At 41.0% G+C, this 19889-nt stretch overlaps 2 protein-coding genes across 2 annotated transcripts; both read left to right on the forward strand.

Annotated features, from left to right (window-relative positions):
• Positions 1-60: 60 nt before the first annotated feature.
• LOC134373085 (small integral membrane protein 10-like protein 2A) lies at positions 61-15117 on the forward strand. Its single transcript, XM_063090557.1, has 2 exons — positions 61-455; positions 15028-15117. The coding sequence occupies exons 1-2, from the start codon at positions 270-272 to the stop codon at positions 15046-15048; spliced, it is 207 nt and encodes a 68-aa protein (XP_062946627.1). The 5' UTR covers positions 61-269; the 3' UTR covers positions 15049-15117.
• On the forward strand, positions 15108-16868 carry FAM220A (family with sequence similarity 220 member A). The gene has a single exon (XM_063090556.1). The coding sequence runs from the start codon at positions 15108-15110 to the stop codon at positions 15840-15842; it is 735 nt and encodes a 244-aa protein (XP_062946626.1). The 3' UTR covers positions 15843-16868.
• The last annotated feature ends 3021 nt before the right edge of the window (positions 16869-19889 follow it).

Below are 19889 nucleotides of genomic sequence, written 5' to 3' on the forward strand. Positions count from 1 at the left end.
GGTGGGGCCAAGGGCTGCGCAGGCGCGGGGCGGACTTTGTGACGCAAGGCCGCGCGGCCGGGCTGGGACCAGGCGGCGGCTGGTGGAGGCGCTAGCTCGAGCTTGACGCGAGGACTCTGCTCCCCCGAGGCCCGCCCGCCCGCCGGCCTCGCCGCCACCTCCCTCGCTCCCTGAGCGCGCCGAGCGCTGGCCAGAGGCCGGAGCGGAGGCCCGGGGCGACGCGGGGCGGAGAGGGCGGGCGGGCGGGCAGTGAGAGCGTCGGTCTCTATATGGCGGCGGCTCTGTCGGGCCTGGCTGTCCGGCTCTCGCGCTCGGCTGCCGCCCGCTCCTATGGGGTCTTCTGCAAGGGGCTGACCCGCACGCTGCTCATCTTCTTCGACCTAGCCTGGAGGCTGCGCATCAACTTCCCCTACCTCTACATCGTGGCTTCCATGATGCTGAACGTGCGCTTGCAGGTGGGTGAAACGCGCCTGCCCGGCCCCTGAGCTCCCCGACCCTCTCCGAGTGCCGGACGGCCCAGAGCGACCTGTCCCACCTCGCCCAGGAGGGTGCAGATGCCGACAATAGCTGCCATTAGTTGGATGCCGAGTGTATGCCAAGCACTGTGCATTTTCTCATGCAACCCCACATGAGAAAAAGCCACTGAGGTGGTATCCCCGTCCTGCAAACGAGGCACAGGGGGCAGGTCCCACAGCGGGAAGTGGGGGGGCGGGGTCCGAGGAGATGGCACAGGCTGGAAAGGGTCCTGAAGAGGACTTTTTGCCCTGAAAATTACAACTTGTTGGGTTCCAGTGGTGAGTTTATGGGCGAATTTTCTAGCTCCCAAACTTTGCGAAGCCTTTTTATATTATTCTTCAAGCTTAAGATGGATTGTAAGTTAATGGTGTTTTTGGTCAGTGTAATTTATTTATCTTGGCTGGAGGTAGAAGTGAGGTGGGGGTGAAGATGAGGGAAAATGAGATGGCAGAGGCGTAAAAGGTTTCAGAGGCACAGAACAATCCAGGTGTGAAATAATAGTGCGCACACACACACCAGCACCCTGGAGACCAACTTTGCTATAAAAATGACTGATATTTCTACATCTCCTGAATTACAGATGCGTTTTTCTACTGCAAGGGAAATTTGTTGATTTGAGAATCCTTTCTCAAAGAAAGATGGCCAAATACTGAGTTCTTCTTGGATTTGTTTTCCTCTGGGTCCCTACCCTCATGGAGCTTATAGTCTGACAGTGCAAAATGAGCCAGTCTGAGCAGTAGTAGTACTATGCAGTGGTGAGACATCGCGTGTTTTCCCTTTTTTGCCTTTGGTTTGGTGGTATCAGTGTGTGTGTATATTAAGGTTTTTGGTGCCTGACACAAGTCATGGTAGGCGTCCTGAAACTAAAGGGCAACTGTTGGGCCGACCCCATGGCGCACTCGGGAGAGTGCGGCGCTGCGAGCGCAGCTGCGCTCCCGCCGCGGGTTCGGATCCTATATAGGGATGGCCGGTGCGCTCACTGGCTGAGCGCGGTGCGGCTGGTCACAAAATAAATAAATAAATAAAAGGCAACTGTTGATGAAAATTGCGTTAAGGCGAGTCAAGATGAACCTTTCTCTCTCTTTTAAGGTCCAAGTTGAGATACTTTTATGTGACCAGCAGCATGTGGCATCTTTAAATGGTACCAGACCAGAGGAGTAGAAAACGCTTATCTTTCCAGCAGGTGGTATAAATGAGTAAAGGGTGCTGAGTGAGAGAGCTGTGGTAAACGAAAAAGCCTGTGCTCTAGCCAGTTACCTCCCCGTGGAAATGTGAGCTCGGTGTTTGCCAGATCTAGTTACCTCCAAGAGGAATCAGAAATCTTGATTTTTAGATAGCATATTAACTCAGATTATTTAGAAAAACTTCGTGGGCAAAACAGAAAGCAGGCAATTTGACCCCCATCCTCCCACTTTGGAGCCTCTTTTCTAGAGTTACATATAATTTGCAATCATTTATAAAATCACAAGGACGACTGAAAGAGAAAACCTACTACATAAGGCTGTTATGTTGAAAATTATCATGTTTCGTACCATTTTAAAAAATCACCTCTCTCACATACCCACTTCTTTATTTATGACCACCTCTGTAGTGCAGGCTGCTGTAACCATTCACCTGGACTGTTGTAGTATCCTCCATGTACTATCCACTTAGCAGTTAGAGAAGTGTTTTAAAAACAAAAATCAGATCGTATCATTTTAAAAACAAAAATCAGATCGTATCATTCCTAAAACAAAAAACTGCACACAGTGTGCAGTTCACATGTTTTTACCCTGTAGATCTGGCTTCTGCTCACCTCATTAACATTTCACCTGGCTTGCACCTTGCTCACTATACTTGCTCCAAGCCCCTTACTTCCCCTGGGCATTTGCACAGGCTGTTCTTTTAACCTTGACTGCTCTTCCCTTGTTCTTTGAATGCTGGTACATTCTCATTTCAGAGAGGACTTTTGCGATCACCATATCTACATGATCTTGCACCTGCTTTCTTCATTGCAGGAGTGCTGAAGGCTCATTTGTTTCATAAGCAATAAAGAGTAAAGGACTCCATTTTCAATATGATGCTTTGGGTTTCCAGGTCATTCATTTGTGTGTAGGGCGGTAAGAGAATCTCTGGAAAGGTTATTCAAATATAAATATTATAACAAGGAGTCTGTACTGTAACAATTGAGGGTAAGTACATTTTGGAAGGGGGAAATTGAATCTGTAATAAGAGTGATATGGGCAGTCAGGAGAGCTAGATGCACCAGTTCCAAAAGCCCATAAAGGGTGACTTGGTGGGCTTGATATCAAATGATAGTCCAGGTATAGCACAGCTTTTGAGAATCCGGGGAGCTGAAAGTGGGCTCTTAGTTCAGGTGCAAGTGAGTGGGGGGTGGGTGTGGGTGCACAGACAAGGTAGTCACCAGTTACCTTGGCGAAGGGCCTTCTAAGAATAGCATGAGGATTTTAGGCTTGATCTTAGGCTTGACCAAGTGTAACAAGCAGCCATTTCACATCCTGGGGGTAGGTGGTTAGGTGTCTTTCTTATGTACTGTAATATTTACATCTACTATTTCAAACTCCCCTGGAGGTTTAGAGTTTTTGTTGATTTGTGAAAAACCACCTAATTTGAGAGTTCAATTATTCTGGCCTTCTAGTAAAGGGAAATGCACCAGGAAATAGAATCTGAGTAAGTGGGACAGCCACGGTTTGCTGCATTTTTTTTTTTTTTTCTTTCTTAGAACACACTGTATCCATCCTTTTTGTTGCAGGAGTGCTGGAATCTGTTTCACAAGTAATAAGACATAAAAGACTCCATTTTCCACATGTTTACTTAGGACCCCCAGATCTCTCATTTGTAGGTCAGTGAGCCATCCTGAAGAGGTGGTCAGTGAGCCACCTCTTTAGTATGAAAGACGATTAAATGAGAAAATAGATGCAAAAGGGCTTTGTACACTGAGAATGGTTATGATTTAAAAATACTTTTTGCAAGCAAACCTTAATCTCCAAGAGTTAATAGCATCCTGCTTATTTATACAGAATCTGAAATACATGGCAGTAAAAAAATGAGAATCCATAACAAATACTAAATAGGAAAAGCAAGATAAAAGATGGTACTGTGAACCTGCTATAATTTAACATGTCATGTCTACAACTTTTCAGTTATATGGCCTGTGGGAAGAATCAAATATCTTAGTCCCGGGTTACCTAGATTCTTTTTTTTTTTTTTTTGGCAGCTGGCCAGTTAAGGGTATCTAAACCCTTGACCTTGGTGTTATTAACACCATGCTCTCCCAAGTGAGCTAACTGGCCAACCCACCTAGATTCTTATAACTGCTAAAAGAGAAAGTCTAAAAAAAGAGAAAAGAAGATATCTTGAAGGTTGATGATAGTTGTCAAATCAAGCAGTGTCGTTGTTTTACCTGCACCTGTCCACTGCACAAACCTGTGCTGACCAGGCCTGCGAATCTTTCTGAGGCTGCTGCCTCCTTCCTCATTCTGTGTTCCTAAGTGCTCTTTCTTAGTCTTCTCCCTCTGAATGACTTTCTAAATCCATACCTCCATGTTTCAGTGTTCACTTATCATTTGGAATTCTTCATTCATTCATCCCAAGCAAGTAAAAAGAGTTCAAGAATGCAGAGGCTTTGCGGGGAACTGACTGTCGTTCTTTTTTTTGGCGGGCTGACTAGTACAGGGATTCAAACCCATGATCTTGGTGTTATAAGGCTACACTCTAACCAATGAGATAACTGGCCAGCCCTTGGCTGCCATTCTTAATAGAGCAGTCAGAGTGGGCCTCGCTGAGAAGGTGATACTCGAGCAAAACCTTTGAGGAGGTGAGGGCTTTAGCCACAGGGGTATCTGGGTTGGAAGAGTGTTGAGTTTTGGGCAGAGGGAGCAGCTAGGGCAAACATAGCATGTTCCAGGAACAGCTGGAGGCTAGTGGAGCTGGAGCAGTCAGCAAGGACTAAGGTGGTAGAAGATTTGGACTGACAAGTTTAAGGGCAGCATCGTCGTTGTCTTGAAGGCATTGAAAGGACTTTGGCTTTGACTCTGATTGAAATGACCTTACTTGTGTCCGATCAATTTAAAAAAGTAATAAAGATCCCAAGACCCTGTTCCCAGGCTTGATTGCAGCTTGAAATGAGTTTTACTCTGTTGCTTAATTTATATCAGGCTCCTAAAGGAAAATTGGGGGAAATTATAGACTATTAAGAGAACTTTATAAAATCTTACAAGCTTTGTGAAAGCTTAGTAGTTTAAGTCAAAAGCACTTAATAGGCCAAGTCAAAAGAACTCAGTTAAACTTAGGAGTTTGTCCTGGCTTCTGAGATATTGAACAGCTGCATACTTTAGATGATAATTACTAAACATATGAGAAAGAGAAATGCTGTGGAATGTTTTCTTTCAAGTGAATAATTTAATTATGGTTTCTTAGAAACTTTTTGGTTTGAAAAATTTTAAGCCTATATAAAATTTGAAAGAATGGTACAGTAAACACCTATATTCTTGACTCAAGTTTTTAACTCTTAGAAGAAAACAGGAGAAATTCATCATGATATTGGATTTAGCAATGATTTTGTAAAATATGACACTAAAAGCAAAGGCAACAAAATAAAAAATAGATAAATTTGACTTCATCAAATTTAAAAACTTTTGTCTATCAAAGGACACTATTAAGAGAGTGAAAAAGACAACCCACAGATGGAAGAAAGTATCTGCAAGTCATGTATTTGACAAAAGATTGATATCCAGAATATATAAAGAACTCCTGTAACTCAACAAAAAACAACCCAATTCAAAAATTGGCAAAGGACTTGAATAGACATTTCTCCAAGGAAGATATGCAAATGGCCAGTAAATCCACGAAAAGATACTCAACATCATTAGTCATTAGGGAAATGCAAATCAAAGCCACAATGAAATAACACTTAACACCTACTAGGATGGTGTGTTGGTGAGGATGTAAGGAAATTGGAAACCTTGTGCATTGCTGGTGGGAATGTAAAATGGTACAGCTGTTGTGAAAAAGAGTTTGGTGGCTCTTCAAATAGTTAAAAGTTAGTATATGAGTATACCTAAAAGGTTTGAAAACAGGGACTCAAATACTTGTACTCCAATGTTCATAGCAGCATTTTTCCCAATAGCCAAAAGGTAGAAGCAATCCTAGTGTCCATCAACAGGTGAATGGATAAACAAAATGTAGTATATACATACAATGGAGTGTTATTAAGCTTTAAAAAGGAAGGAAATTCTGTCTTTACAGAGACAGAGAATAGAAGGGTAGTTTTCAGAGGCTGGGGTGGGAGGGGAAAATATGGGAATTTAGTGTTTAATGAGGACAGAGTTTCAGTTTGGGAAGATGAACATTCAGGAGATGGATGGTGTTGGTGGTTGCACAACACTGTCAGTGTACTTAATGCCAATGAGCTGTACGTTTAAAGATGGTTAAGATGGTAAGATCTTTTTAAATTACAACGGTAAATTTTATGTATATCTTACTGCAATTTTTAAGAGTAATTACTAGAAAAGTGATTATGCTCTTGCATGTTGTCGTGGTAAGTTGCCATAAATGTTTCTAAGTGCCTAGTCTTAATTTGTAGGTCCCAATTCCTGTTGTTGTGTAGGTCCCGCTAACAAACTGGCGGTCTACTGATCACTCTGAGTACAACTGCATTAAAGAAACAGCAGCAGGGAGACCAGTGGGGCGGGAGCGAAGCGAGAGTGGGCCAGGGAGAGATCAGGAGCCCAGACAGGAGCAGCCCAGAAAAGTACAGGGGTGGGGGGCAATTGCCTGTTTCTTTTTAAGGACTTTGGCTTATACTTTGAGTACAATGGGAAACAAGATTTTTGAGCTGAGGTGTGTGACATAATCTGATTTACTACTATTTAAAGGATCTTTTTTTTTTAATGCTTTGTGATGGGAGTATTCAAATATACACAAAAATGGGATGTATAATGAACCTTTTTATCCATCACCCCTTTTCAATAAAGATCAACTCTTTGCCAATCTTGTTTTATCTCCTCTCCCCAAACCTCTACTTTCTCCATATCTCCACCGCACACTGGAGAATTTGAAATAAGTCCCAGGGAGGATGATTTTTTTAAAACTTTTTATTTTGAAATAATTGAACTTACAGAAAAGTTGCACAAATAGTAGAGAGTTCCTGTAGACCCTTAACCCAGCTTCCTCTGATGTGAACATCTTACATAACTATGTTGTAATGATCAAAGCTAAGATGTTAACATTGGTTTAGTACTATTTGGATTTCACCAATTTTTCCCACTAATGTCCATTTTTGGTTCCAGAATCCCACTTTGCATTTAGTTGCCATGTCTCCTGATAGTCTCCTCTAATTGCTGACATTTCCTTGATCTTTTTCTTTTATACCCATCAGTTGGACATTTAGGTTGTTCCCAGTTTTTGGCTATTATGAATAATGCTACTATAAACATTTTTGTATGAGTTTCGTGTTGCAATATGTTTTCATTTCTCTTGAACATATATCTAGGAGTGGAATTGCTGGGTCGTAAATAGCTTTATCTTTAACCATTTCAAAAGGATCACTCTTAATACACTCTAAGAGTTGAGGGTAGAAGCAGGGAGACTTACAGTAATCTGGGTGAGAAATGATGGTGGTTTGGAGCGGTAGCGGGGGAGGTGGTTGCATCGTGGATATATTTCTGTATTTCGGTGTTATAGCCAACAAGTCCTCCCTTTCTGGAAGGACAAGGCAGTGTGTGACAGAAAGACCTATTTGCTTTTCTTTTTTCTGTGAACTGTTCGTATTCTTTGCCCCTTTTTCTGTTGGGTTGTTGGTCTTTTTCTTAATTTCTTGGAGTTTAAGTCTGTCAGATAAGAGTTGAAAAAATTTTTTCTAGCTTGTTATGTTTTGACTTCTCTATGGTATGTTTTTACCATACTGAAGTTTATTTATTTATTTATTTATTTATTTATTTATTTATTTATCTATTTATCTATCTATCTATTTATTTATTTATTTTGTCTTTTTCGTGACTGGCACTCAGCCAGTGAGTGCACCGGCCATTCCTATATAGGATCCGAACCCGCGGTGGAGCGTCGCCGCGCTCCCAGCGCCGCACTCTCCCGAGTGCGCCACGGGCTGGCCCTGAAGTTTATTTTTATGTAGTAAAAGCTTAACAATCTTTTCTGGCTTTTGGATTTTGTCATTGTTAGAAAGGCCTTCCCAACTCTAAGGATATAAGGAATGCACCTATATTTTATTCTGATACTGTTTTTTCATTTTTTACCTTTAAATATGATGCATTTAGAGTTTATCCTAGTATATTGTGGGCGATATGGGTCCAAATTGACCTTTCTCCAAACAATATTGCAGTGAAAAACCTTGTGCACGTGGTATTTTTGTCCTTTTATATTGTTTCACTAGAAAGTAAGCTTTAAGAAGACAGTCCTTTTTATTTGCTTGGTATGCTATCCTAGTACCATTACCTAGAACAGCGCCTAACTTAGGGTAGGGGTTCAATGAACGTTTGCTGATTGAATGTGGCAAAATTCCTAAGAGTAGAATCCTGAACCAAAGATGATAAGCATTTGTAATTTTCAAAGTTACTGTCAACTTGCCCTCCATTGGGGCAGCTCCACTGTATACCTCACCACCAATGCAGGGAGTGCCTTGGATGGTCTCCATTCGCTCTTCAGTCCACTCTAGCCTGGGCTACAGCCTCTGCCCCTCTACTGAAATGTACTTGTCTGTGTTGAGGCCTTTCCATGTTGCCAGGTCCAGAGGTCACTTCTATGTCCTCCACTTTACCGGACCTCTCAGCAGCTTTCTGTCATTCATTCCCTGAAACACTCTCGATGATGATATTCATCGTAATAGCTGCTGTTTATCAGATACCCATGGGATGCTAGTCAGAGAAGATGGTGGTGCTTTTCAGTATGTATGATTCACCCTGAGGAGCACAGCCAGCCTCTGCACACCGTCCTCAGCTCGTGAGCACACCTTTGAGCATCCAGGTGACCCAAAGAAAGAAAGAGGGTGGTGGCTAGAGAGAGGTACACATCTGGCTTTGTAAGGGCGGATGTGTTTTAGATGTTCCGAGTGATTAGTTGCAGGACTAAGTGATATTAGTGTGTTCCCTCTGGTTATGATTCAGCTTAATTTAGAAATGATGGGCTCATTCCTATTTCTCATTCTCGAAGCTGTATAGAAATTTGGGGGGATTGTTTCAGCCACCTCCCCCATCTGATTGTTTTGGCTACAAGCACAGTGATATTAAGATATTCGAGTGTTCACACCTCAAGGCTGGGTGAAGCCAGATCATCTTGGAGCATGTGTGGATCCATTGTAAGGTGCAGGATCCTGCTCGAGGCCCACTGTAGCTCTGCTCGTTTAGCTGTGTCTTCTCCTGTCCCCTTTGGGACTAGCCTTGCCAGCTTGCCTTCAGAAGCATCGAGGCTAGGATATTTTTAGTTTACAAAGCAGTGTTACTCGGGACTGGTAGGTCCCAGAGGCCTTTAATAGCTCGGGTTAGGGAAGATAAGGGGACAGAATTCTACAGAAATCTATGAGGGCAGCAGCTGCCTAATTGGGTCAGGCCTATTGTCACTCAGCAGGTCACCTACCTCTAACAGAGGCAGGGATTTGTGTGGAAGATGATTTCTTCTGTCTGCACTGAGGACTATGGGCATACCTGGGCAATCTCGTTTCCCTGAGCACGTCACCCCCTCTGTCCTGCACAGTTTGATTTTCAGCCTTTGTCATCTTTAATGGAGGGTCGGGGAGGTATAAGTTGAAGAACTTACTCCCAGCACTGCACTTAATTTTTCCTGAATCATGCTTTCTGAAATTTCAAAATAGACTCCTTCCCTTATTCTGGTGGTCTCAGTTTTGGTGGATAAGTTTGTTTGCCATAATTTATACTGTTTATTATTTTGTAGACTTAATGTGGGGGTGGAGGGTGAGGAGGCCTGGGCCAAGGAGAGTTCATTGCATATACACTCATGCAGACTTTACTTGGTACACTATAGTCCTACTTTAGTGAGAATAAACTACAAAAAAGTAATTCACAGATGACTATTAAATATGTGTAGGAATTATTTGGGAGTTATTTCAGGCTCTCAAAATATAAGTACTGTATGTAACAGTCTAAAATGAGAATAAGTTAGTTGAGGGCTCTGAGCCAAAATGTATTCGGTAACTTATTTAAGTATTTTGGTAAGATAATTAAATACATAGTTTTTTTTTTACTGAATTTACTAAAGAATAAGAAGAACTTTGGTGAACAATTTATTCTATCATGATAAAATACATGATTACTTTATAATTAAATATATTAATGGCACCTTATTTAAGATATGTTAACACAAGTCTGGAAATATTTCATCTTTCTGAACATTAATAAATCCTGTACAAGGACATAATAAAAGTGGTTAGAAGCTAATTTTCCTGAGAGCTGTCCCATATTAAATGACCTGTTTTTCTTAAGAATTTTAAAAAAAACAAACCCTATTTTAATATGTATTAAAATATATTTAGGAATACTTCCATTTTAGGAGAATGTTCGTTCTTAATACATTTTATCAGTAAAGTAAATATAAGTTTCGAAATAATATGCTCTGGGGAGAGAATCAAGATGGGGAAATAGATGGTCCCCAGCGTCACCCTCTCCCACAGTCCACCAATTTACAACTGTTAAAAGCAACGACTGCCAAGCTGGGGCTGCTAGAGCTTGGGGGAAGAGGAGAGACCTATGGTGGGAGAAGCTGTGATGAGAGAAAGAAGGGACTTCTATTTCAAAGCTGGCCCTAGTGAGCACACGGAGCAAGAGCTGGTGAAAATCACAGCTGTGCCCTTTGTGTGAAGTTGCTTGCAGGCTGCAGGAGAGAGGAGGGCCTTGGTGACTTGCAGGCCAACAAGACCACTGGTAGGGTTCCCGTGGACCCACATAAGAGTGAGGGACCTCAGACAACTGAAAAAAGTAGCCACTCAGAGGGTGTGAGTCATCGCAAGGGACCTGCATACAGCCTACCCTGTAGGAAGTGTTTGGAGTGTGGGAGGTGGGGGAGATGGGCCCACTGGGGAAATGTTGGGGCACAGCATGGACAGTTGATCAGCTCCCCAATCAGCATAGGACCACTCAGTGGATACTGGTCAGGAATATGGAACTGCAGGGGGTGCAGTTTGCTGAAAAGACTCAGGCCCAGACTAGAGTTTCCACACAACCCAGGTATATCATCCTCACAAGACCCAGAAGTACTTAAAAGGTCAACAATTAAAACCTGAGCTGCACAAAAAACCTTCCCCAGGGAATCAGCAGCAAAGCAGCAATTTAGTTCAACCACAGGGCTCAAGTGCTGGTCCCCACAGGAAGTTTCCCCATTTTATTTAATTTTATTTTTTAATTTTAATTTTAATTTTTTAAAAAGATGACCGGTAAGGGGATCTTTACCCTTGACTTGGTGTTGTCAGCACCATGCTCTGCCAATTGAGCTAACCAGCCATCCCTATATAGGGATCCAAACCCGTGGCCTTGTTGTTACCAGCACCACACTCTCCCAACTGAGCCACCGGCCAGCCCCAAGTTCCCCCATTTTAAAAGTAAGCACAGGACAACAAATTAGTTCCGGTGCAGAGTTTAAGTGATGTGAGTAGCTAATAATCCAACACAGAAGTGAAAGAAAACACAAAACACCCGCAGATCAGAGACAAAGTTCTGATATTAACCAGAAAAGGTCTAACACCACCAAAGAACACCTATAAAACCTGAAAGAGCCGGAAGCCTCCCAGTCTTCTGAGCTAGGGTAAGGGTAGCCTCAGGGCCTCAGCCACACACCCCAGCGATGACTGAGCTGCCACCAGAAGCCCCTGGGCTCCCTAACCAGGGTGGGTTGGGGTGGGATATGAAGGCCTCAGCCATGTCCCCCTGGCATCCACGTTCAGCCCAATGACAGCCAAGCTGCCACAGAAGCCCCTGGGATCTTGAGTCAGGGTGGGAAGGCTGAGGGCCTCAGCTATGCCCCCCTGACATCTGCATCTAACCCAGTGATGACCAACGCACTGCCAGAAGTCCCACAGGCCCACGAGTAGGGTGGGGGTGCCAAGGGCCTCAGCCATAGCCCCCAACTTTCACATCCAGTCCAGTGACAATCAGGTCACCACTGGAAAACCCCCAGACTCCCATAATAAGTAAATAAATTAAAAGACAAACAAAAAAAGAAATAATATGCTCTGGAAAGTTAATTTGAGAGAAGTTAATTAAGTTTCACTTGATGAACTTTGTAAGCATTGTGTTTTTTTGTCCCCGATAAGGGGATCTTAACCTTTGACTTGGTGTTGTCAGCACCACGCTCTCCCAAGTGAGCTAACTGGCCATCCCTATATAGGGATCCAAATCCGTGGCCTTGGTATTATCAGCACCACACTCACAGTGAGCCATGGGCCGGCCATGTTATTGATTTTTTATTTTTGGCTATAAAACAAGTCTTAATACATTTAAAAAGACTAAGATCATAGAAAATTTGTTCTCTGACCACAAAAACAGAAGGAAATTTAGAAAATTCACAAATGTGTGGAAATTAAGCAACACTCTCCTAAGTAAACAATGGGTAAAAAGAAAAATCACAGGGAAATTAGTACTTTGAGATAAAAATCAAAGTGCAACGTTTCAAAATTTATAGGAGGCAGGGCTCATGCAGTGCTTAGAGGAAAATTTATCCTTGTAAACACCTAGATTACAAGTAAGAAAAAATCTCAAATCTGTAATGTAAACTTCTACCTTAAGAAAATAGAAAAAGAATAAACCAAACCAAAAACATAAGTAGGAAATAACAAAGATTACTTCAGAAATATATGAAATAGGGAATTAAAAAACAATAGAGAAAGCCAACAAAACCAAATTTGATTTCTTTAAAAAGATCAACAAAATTTGCAAACCTTTAGCTAGATTGACCAAGAAAAAAAGACTGAAATTACTAAAATAAAAGCAGGGGCATTATTACATTGTCATTATGGTTTTTTGTGGTGGTAAGATTTACTTTCTTATTCTCATGTGCATTTTTGTTCTACCTATAGATTTTGTTCTTTCTTGTGTATTCATGGTAGTGATTATTGTTTTTCGGATTCCAAATTCAGGACTTTCTTGAGGATTTCTGTAGGGCTGGTCATGTGATGGTGAACTCCCACAGTTTCTCTTTGTCTAGACAACACACTATTTCTCCCTTATTTCTGAAGGATAACCTTGTTGGGTATAAGTATTCTTGGCTGGCAGTTTTTTTTCTTTTAGTATTTTGAATGTATTATCCCATTTTCTTCTTTCTTCTGTTGAGAAGTCTGCTGTTAGTCTGATGGGGTTCCTTTGTAGGTGATTTGACACTTTTCTCTTGCAGTAACTTTTAAGATTCTCTCTTTGTCTTTGAGCTTTACCAGTTTGACTGTAATGTGTCTTGGAGAGGATCTTTTTGGGTTGAACTGTTTGGGGACCTTTGAGCCTCCTGGATCTGAAGGTCAATGTCTCTCCCTATACCTGATAAGTTTTCTGTTATTTCATTGAATAGGTTTTCCATGACTTTTCCTTTTTCCTCCCTTTCTGGAACACCTATGATTCAAATGTTTGTGTGCTTAAGGTTGTCTGCTAGCTCTCTTAGATTTTCTTCATTTTTTAAAATACTTTTTTCCTCTTTTTTTTTGGTCTGACTGGGTTATTTCTAAAAGACTGTCTTTAAGATCAGAAATTCTTCTGCTTATTCTAGCCTGCTGCTTAAGCTGTCAGTTGTGCTTTTTATTTTGTTGAGTGAACCTTTCAGTTCCATGAGTTTTGTTACATTCTTTTTTAAGGTATTAATCTTTTTGTAAATTTCATCCTTCGTACCCTGGATTTTTTTTCTCATTTCATCGTGTTGTCTGAGTCTTCCTGTTTCTCAGTGAGTTTCTTGAAGATTGTTGCTTGGCATTCCTTTTCAGTCGTTTCAAGGGTTTCCTTCTCTATAGGGTCTGGTATTTGGGAATTACTGTATTCATTTGATGGTGTCATATTTTCTTTGTTTTTTGTATTTCTATGTTGATGTCTGGTCATCTGGTAGAGCAGTTGCTTCTTCCATTACTCTGGAGTGGGCTTTGAGGAGAGAGACATACTCTTTTTTTGCTCTTTTTTTTGTGACTCTCCTTGTGTCAGTGCAGTCGAGTGGTGGGCCACCTGCATGGTGGCTGTGGCTACTGCTGTGGCATTAAGCTGCTTTTGTGGCAGCTGTGGCTATGGCTATGGTTGTGGTGGGCCACCTGCATGGAAGTGGTGTTTTTGGCCTGCGTTGTTTCTTGCCTGCTTCTGGGAGGGAGTTGCTGCCCTCAGCTCCTGCCTCAGGACCACAGGTGTGCTCTGTTTCTTGCCTGCTTCTGGGCAGTTGGGGCAGCCCTTGGCTTCTGCCAAAGACATTATTCTTGATCACTTAAAAGGCTGTTCTCTTTAGGTTTATACATGCAGCAAGAGTGTTGATTAACCATCTAGGCCACCTTGAGTTTGCTTTTGCAATCTAGAGCCATACAGTATTGAACAGCTGCTAGGGTTGCAAAAAAGCTGTCCAGAAGATTTCATGAAGAATCTCTAATTGGACTTTTAAAAGCTTCTACTATTTGTTAATCTGAGGGTGGGAAAACATTTCCACCATATTTTTACCTGCAATACCTATAAGTCTAGGTGGATTCTTTTCTTATCCTTTTTTTTTTTTTTTTCTGGCCAGCGTAAGGATTGAATTTTGGACCTCGGTGTTATCACCACCATGCCCTTTTCTTATGGAGACTCCAATTTGCTGAGGTTCCTGGCCTGCCAGGAAGTGGTGTTCCTCAGAACCACCTGAGGGCTGGGATCTTGTCTGCTGGGACCCCTCCAGGCTGGTTTTCCTGGGAGGGCCTTGTAGATATCGGATCCATAAGTAAGGTCAACCTTCATTCCCTGAAAGTGGCTCATAATATCTGAGTCACTGAGAATCATTCTCAAACAAGACACTTCAGTTAAGGCCTTGGTTGCATAATCAAGTCATCCAATTATGTCCTGGTTAAATTAAAGCAAGAACAGATTTTTATTGAACCTATACAATGAACCATATCAATGTGGAAAGGACAGAGCCTTGGAATTTATGCTTCTCTTATTTTTAATTAATTAATTATTTATTTTTTAAAAGATGACTAGTAAGGGGATCTTAACCCTTGACTTGGTGTTGTCAGCACCATGCTCACTCATTGAGGTAACCGGCCATCCCTATATGGGATCCGGACCTGTGGCCTTGGTGTTATCAAAACCACACTCTCCCGAGTGAGCCACGGGCTGGCCCTATTTTTAAGTATTTTTAGGAAATACTGCAATAATAAAGTAGTGGGGTTTTTTGTTGTTATGATCACTGATGGATAGGTTATTATTCTTTTTTCTCTCATTTTGTAGGAATCATTCGTACCAGAGGTTGTTCAAGTGATCTTATTATTAGGGAATATTTGGTGTGTGTAGATGCTCTTAATACCTTATACCTTCATTGTAAAACTTTGATTATCTTTTCCAGGTTCATATTGAGATCCATTGAAGGTCCTCCCCTGACTGGCAAAGGTGTGACCTCAGGCTCCTTACTCAAAGACACAAAGCATGAGGGAAGGGAGAGGGGCTCTTGGCACCTGCCTGGCAAAAGTGAAGGATGACAGAGGAGAAGACTTGGACACATTATCCTGTAGCCTTAAGAAAAGAACACAGAAGGGGAGCCCTTGTTCACCTGATAAACCTTCCTGGATGAATAAGCCTGTGAATGATGTAAATGGAGATTCACACAATGAGGTGCTATCATTGGAAACGAAAGATGATCTGAATGAGGCTGACCTCTTGCTTCACAATGGCAGCAAAGTGCGCCCATATTTGAAAGAATCAATAAGAAGAAATTCAGCTTCAGCAGCCACTCTGAGCAAAGCTGTGGGTCTGTTCTCTGCTCCTGCAGAAGAGCATTTTGCTGGGGTGCCCTTCAGTGTCGGGGAAGCTCTATGGAGGGACTGTCTGGGAAGAGGGCCCAAGGCCTCAGACAGCCACAGAGGACAGCGCGCTGAAGGAGAACCTTGGGTGTTTGGACTGCCATATCACCAAAAACTGTTGGAAATGGGGATTTTAAAGGATGGACCACTAAGTCCTTTTCTTGAGGGGCGAGGCTCTGAGTTGGAACTGTCTTGCCTGCGTTCTGTCCTGTTTGCAATGCTGCACACACATCCAGAAGTACTCCTGAATGATGAGACCAAATGTGTTTCCCTTGACTGGTTAAAGCCCATGTTTTCAGAGCAAAGAACAGAATACAAGAAAATGCTTTCAAGTATAAAAAGTACCTCAAATGGTCTGTAGATAAAACTGGGGTTACTGGTTCTATGACCTTTTAAATTAGCAAATCTGTTATGCCATAGTTAAGGTACAAGCAGAATAATAAAAATAGATTAATTTTTAAAATTATCTTAGAATAATTTCTTTCACATTAAACCTAGATGCAAGTCCCAATTTCCAATGCAGCTGCTAAGTCTCTGCTTTGGTTTGTATGACCAGACAAATTTAAGTCGAGTTTAAACTCAGAAAAAACTGGTTGATGTGGAAGGAAATTTTTGAGCATGTTTTAAATTGTGCTTGAAAGACATTCAGAATTGGGAAACCTTTTTAGGAGAATACTGATATATCCTGTATAAATATCCAATTAGAATGTAACGATTTAACATGAAGTTCAATACCCATTTTAAAGGGCTACTGTCCCAGATACTGTCTGTCTCTTCAGCTTGTCTCTGATCACCTAATGGAAGTGAATATTTGTAAAGTCAACCCTGCTGTACTTTTATGAAGCCTTGCTGAGTTTACAGAGAACTGTTGCCATTTCTGCATTTTGTAGAATAATTTTGGTGTGCAGCAAAATTTGTTTTCTTACACCCCTTTCCTTCCACTTGAGATGTGATTTAGATGGAGGCCCTATGGTGAAAGTTGCAATATTAAACTTACCTTTAGAATAATCCTTTCTCAAACTAGGAACACTAGTAGTGTTACCTTAAATAAAAATGAACTTGAGACTATTTGAGGTAGCTCAGTTACAAAGAAGCAATTCAAGTATTTCCCTTATAAAATCTCCCAGGTCTAGGGATTGTTTCTTTTACACCAAGATTTTTCTGAGGTAACTCCTTTTTATTGTTTGTTGATAACTTTAATAAAGATAAAGGTCATTTAAGAGTAAGTTTTTAAGGACTCCCAAAGTGAGACTTAAAATAGCCATTTTGGGGGATTATTGATTGTATATATCAGTTAATATTGTGTGCTAAATTACTATGCCATGTGCTATTTTAGTGCTTTGGGAAAATGAATAATCTGTTCTTTAGCATAATAAACATGTCTTATTTTATGTGTGTAGTCTTGCTTTTCCTTGTCTTTTTATTAATGCTGCTGTCTTCCAAATACTTCAAAATCTTGTAGCACCAAAGTAGGTTTCTGATGCAGAAAACTAGAAGCAGAGCTTGAAAAACAAAATGTAAAGCTAGATCGGAACCCAACTCTTGCTTTCCTCCCAAGATAAAATGAAGTAGTGTGTTGTGATCCTTTGCGGTGGATGGAGCTCATAGAGTTCCTCAGTCTGAGGCTGCAAAACAAACCGTCTCCAACCAGTCTAAATGACACGATTGAGCAATTAAAGTGAACAGACACTCCCTTTTGGTGTCACTGATGGATTGTGAAATGAGATGGAGACACTTTTTAAAATGGGAACTGTTTTCTTGTCAAACCCCCTTTTTTAAAAAAACTAAGTTTATTCCTTTGAGATGGAACTTTCCATGACTCATCAACTGTTTTGTTTCCTTTGTTTTGTAAATTGCAAGTATATAAATGTTCAAACTGTTGGAAAGAAAAAGTACAGAATCCCCTACTTAGCATCAAATGCTAAATTAATACATTGGAAATGTTATATGGTGCCTTTTCTAAAAGCAGGTTTGAGGAAAAGTTCACAATCAGTTTCTTCACATTAATATTTGTATACACATATACTTCAGTGTAATTTTTCCCTTTGGTGTACTGTGCTGTGTTCCTGTCTGAAGATGCCCTCTCCTGTGGAAAGTCCTGGGAAAGAGAGGTGACAGCCCAGAAGAAACTGATGATAAATGTACCATATAAAGTTTCATGACTGCAAAAGAAGGCTTTCTACAAACATTTTTATTTTTGAGGCAATTAGTACAGAAATGAGCTATTTCAGATAAATTACATTTTTATGATTGAATTATAAAAGGGATCACTCATTTGAAATAGTATTTTGTATTATTTTGGCAATGAAAACCAAGGGAAGCTTGTTTTAAAAGAACTGCAGTTCTTTACATGCATTTTCTTTTTGCCTTTCTGGATTCTGCTCTTAGGGTTGAACAACACAATTATTTTAAATTTAGAAACAATGCATAGTGCAAAATAGGACTTGGTTATTCACATTTGGAAATCAAATTTCCCTTTTTTTTTTTTTCTCTGAATTTGTGATAAATGGTGAGGTCTTGATATGATGAAGTTGCAAGCCAATAAAGAATAAAAAGTAAATTAAGAAACGAATTACTTCAAAGCATGAAATGAGGCAACTTTCCTCTCACTTCATGAGTCAAAAAATTTATTGGGGATGACTTTTGGTATTATCTTCTATACTGGTTTGGAGCAAACCTGGAATATCAACACCAAACCTGAGGTTCAACTATAGCAACAATGTTGCCAGCTACCCTCTAGAGAAATTTCTGGCCACATCCAGGCAAGGGATGGAGCCAGCTGATGCAGGGTCAGGGTCCCTGAGAAGGGGCCATGGGCCTTAGCCCCGCCACCACCCCAGCCCCACATCCAGGCAAGCAACAGAGCCAGCTGATGCAGTTGGGGAGGGGTCCTGAGATGGTGGCCATGGGCCTTAGCCCCGCCCCCTCCCACAACCAGATCTTAGGAAGTACTTACCACGTGTGTGTATTTGGGATGTGTGACTTATCTGCTCATATCCTTCACCAAATTTCTACTTAGATTTTTCTAACTCATTTTTAAGAGGTTTTTTTTTGCAATAAGGATGTTAATCTTTGTGTGTATAAAGAAAAAAAGTAGAATAATGGTTACTAGAGGCTGGGAGGGGCAAGGGTGGGGGGAGGGGGAGGTGAACTAATGGGGGCAAAACTATGCTATCTACCGTTAAGTGAATCATTGTGCAGTATATGCATATATTGAAACAACACACTCCCCCACAAAAATAAATATAAATAAAAAATTTTTAAAAACTTGCATTTTAGGGCTGGCCTGTGGCTCACTCGGGAGAGTGCGGTGCTGATAACACCAAGGCCACGGGTTCGGATCCCATATACGGATGGCCGGTTTGCTCACTGGCTGAGCGTGGTGCTGACAATACCAAGTCAAGGGTTGAGATCCCCTTACCGGTCATCTTTTAAAAAAAAAAAAAAAAAAAAAAAAGATCCTATATAGGGATGGACGGTTGCTCCCTGGCTGACCGTGGTGCTGACAACACCAAGCCAAGGGTTAAGATTCCTTTACCGGTCATCTTTTTAAAACAAATTAAAAAATAAAAATAAAAACTTGCATTTTTAAATAGGTCATTCGCATATGACTTGATTTTATAATAGAATGCAAGATAGGCATTATAGAGCTTAGTGTAAATCTCTGTGTTTAAAAATTCATATAGGCCGTTTACTATGCTATAATTTCACACAAACTAAGAAATGTGGGGTAGAATTCTCTCTACATATTTCATAGATAATTTTTAGTTTCTCCTTTTAAAACTTTCCGAGCACAAGAAATAGAATTAAGAACCTCCTGGATGGTGTTTATGAACTCAGAGCTGGAAACTGCTTATGGAAGTTTTGAAATACGTCTTATCCAAATGATATATGTACAATGTAAAAATTTGAAATCAGAAGACTAAGATTTAATTCTTACTAGATGAATTTAATGACTGCTTCTATTTGGCCCCCGTTTGCTTCCGAAATGTTATCTCTTCTTTCCCCCAAATACAATATTCTTATCAAGAGTCAATCAGATTAATTTTTAAAAACAGCTGTTTACTTTCAGTTGCACTTCTAACTCTGCAAACTACTCATTGAGTGCTACATATTTGTGTGGCAAAAATTTGGAAAAGGTTTGTTTTCAAAGGTGCTTAAACTTTATAGGATAAACTTCCTTTTTGTGAAACAAATGGTCTTGCTTTATTAAGCCATATCAAGACTTTGTTTTAACAAAAGTGTTTTGGTTGAGGTGGGAGGGCGTGTCAGTGCCCTGCTAAGCCAGGTGTGCATGTGGTCATCTTCATAGCATGGCTTGTTGGGTCTGAGGAGTCTTTAAGCACTGTGTTTTCTTCCATTAAACATCAGTTATGTAAGGGAGCAAGAGCAGACATTGCTGCAGTTT

Source organism: Cynocephalus volans, chromosome 3 (genome assembly GCF_027409185.1).
Source record: "Cynocephalus volans isolate mCynVol1 chromosome 3, mCynVol1.pri, whole genome shotgun sequence".
Taxonomy (NCBI): domain Eukaryota; kingdom Metazoa; phylum Chordata; class Mammalia; order Dermoptera; family Cynocephalidae; genus Cynocephalus; species Cynocephalus volans.

Excerpts from the sequence above, each read along its gene's own strand:
- LOC134373085 (XM_063090557.1), top strand. The coding sequence starts at position 270 with ATGGCGGCGGCTCTGTCGGGCCTGGCTGTCCGGCTCTCGCGCTCGGCT. Across the intron at positions 456-15,027 it reads TGCTGAACGTGCGCTTGCAG|GTTCATATTGAGATCCATTG; the intron begins GTGGGTGAAACG and ends TATCTTTTCCAG.
- FAM220A (XM_063090556.1), top strand. The coding sequence starts at position 15,108 with ATGAGGGAAGGGAGAGGGGCTCTTGGCACCTGCCTGGCAAAAGTGAAG.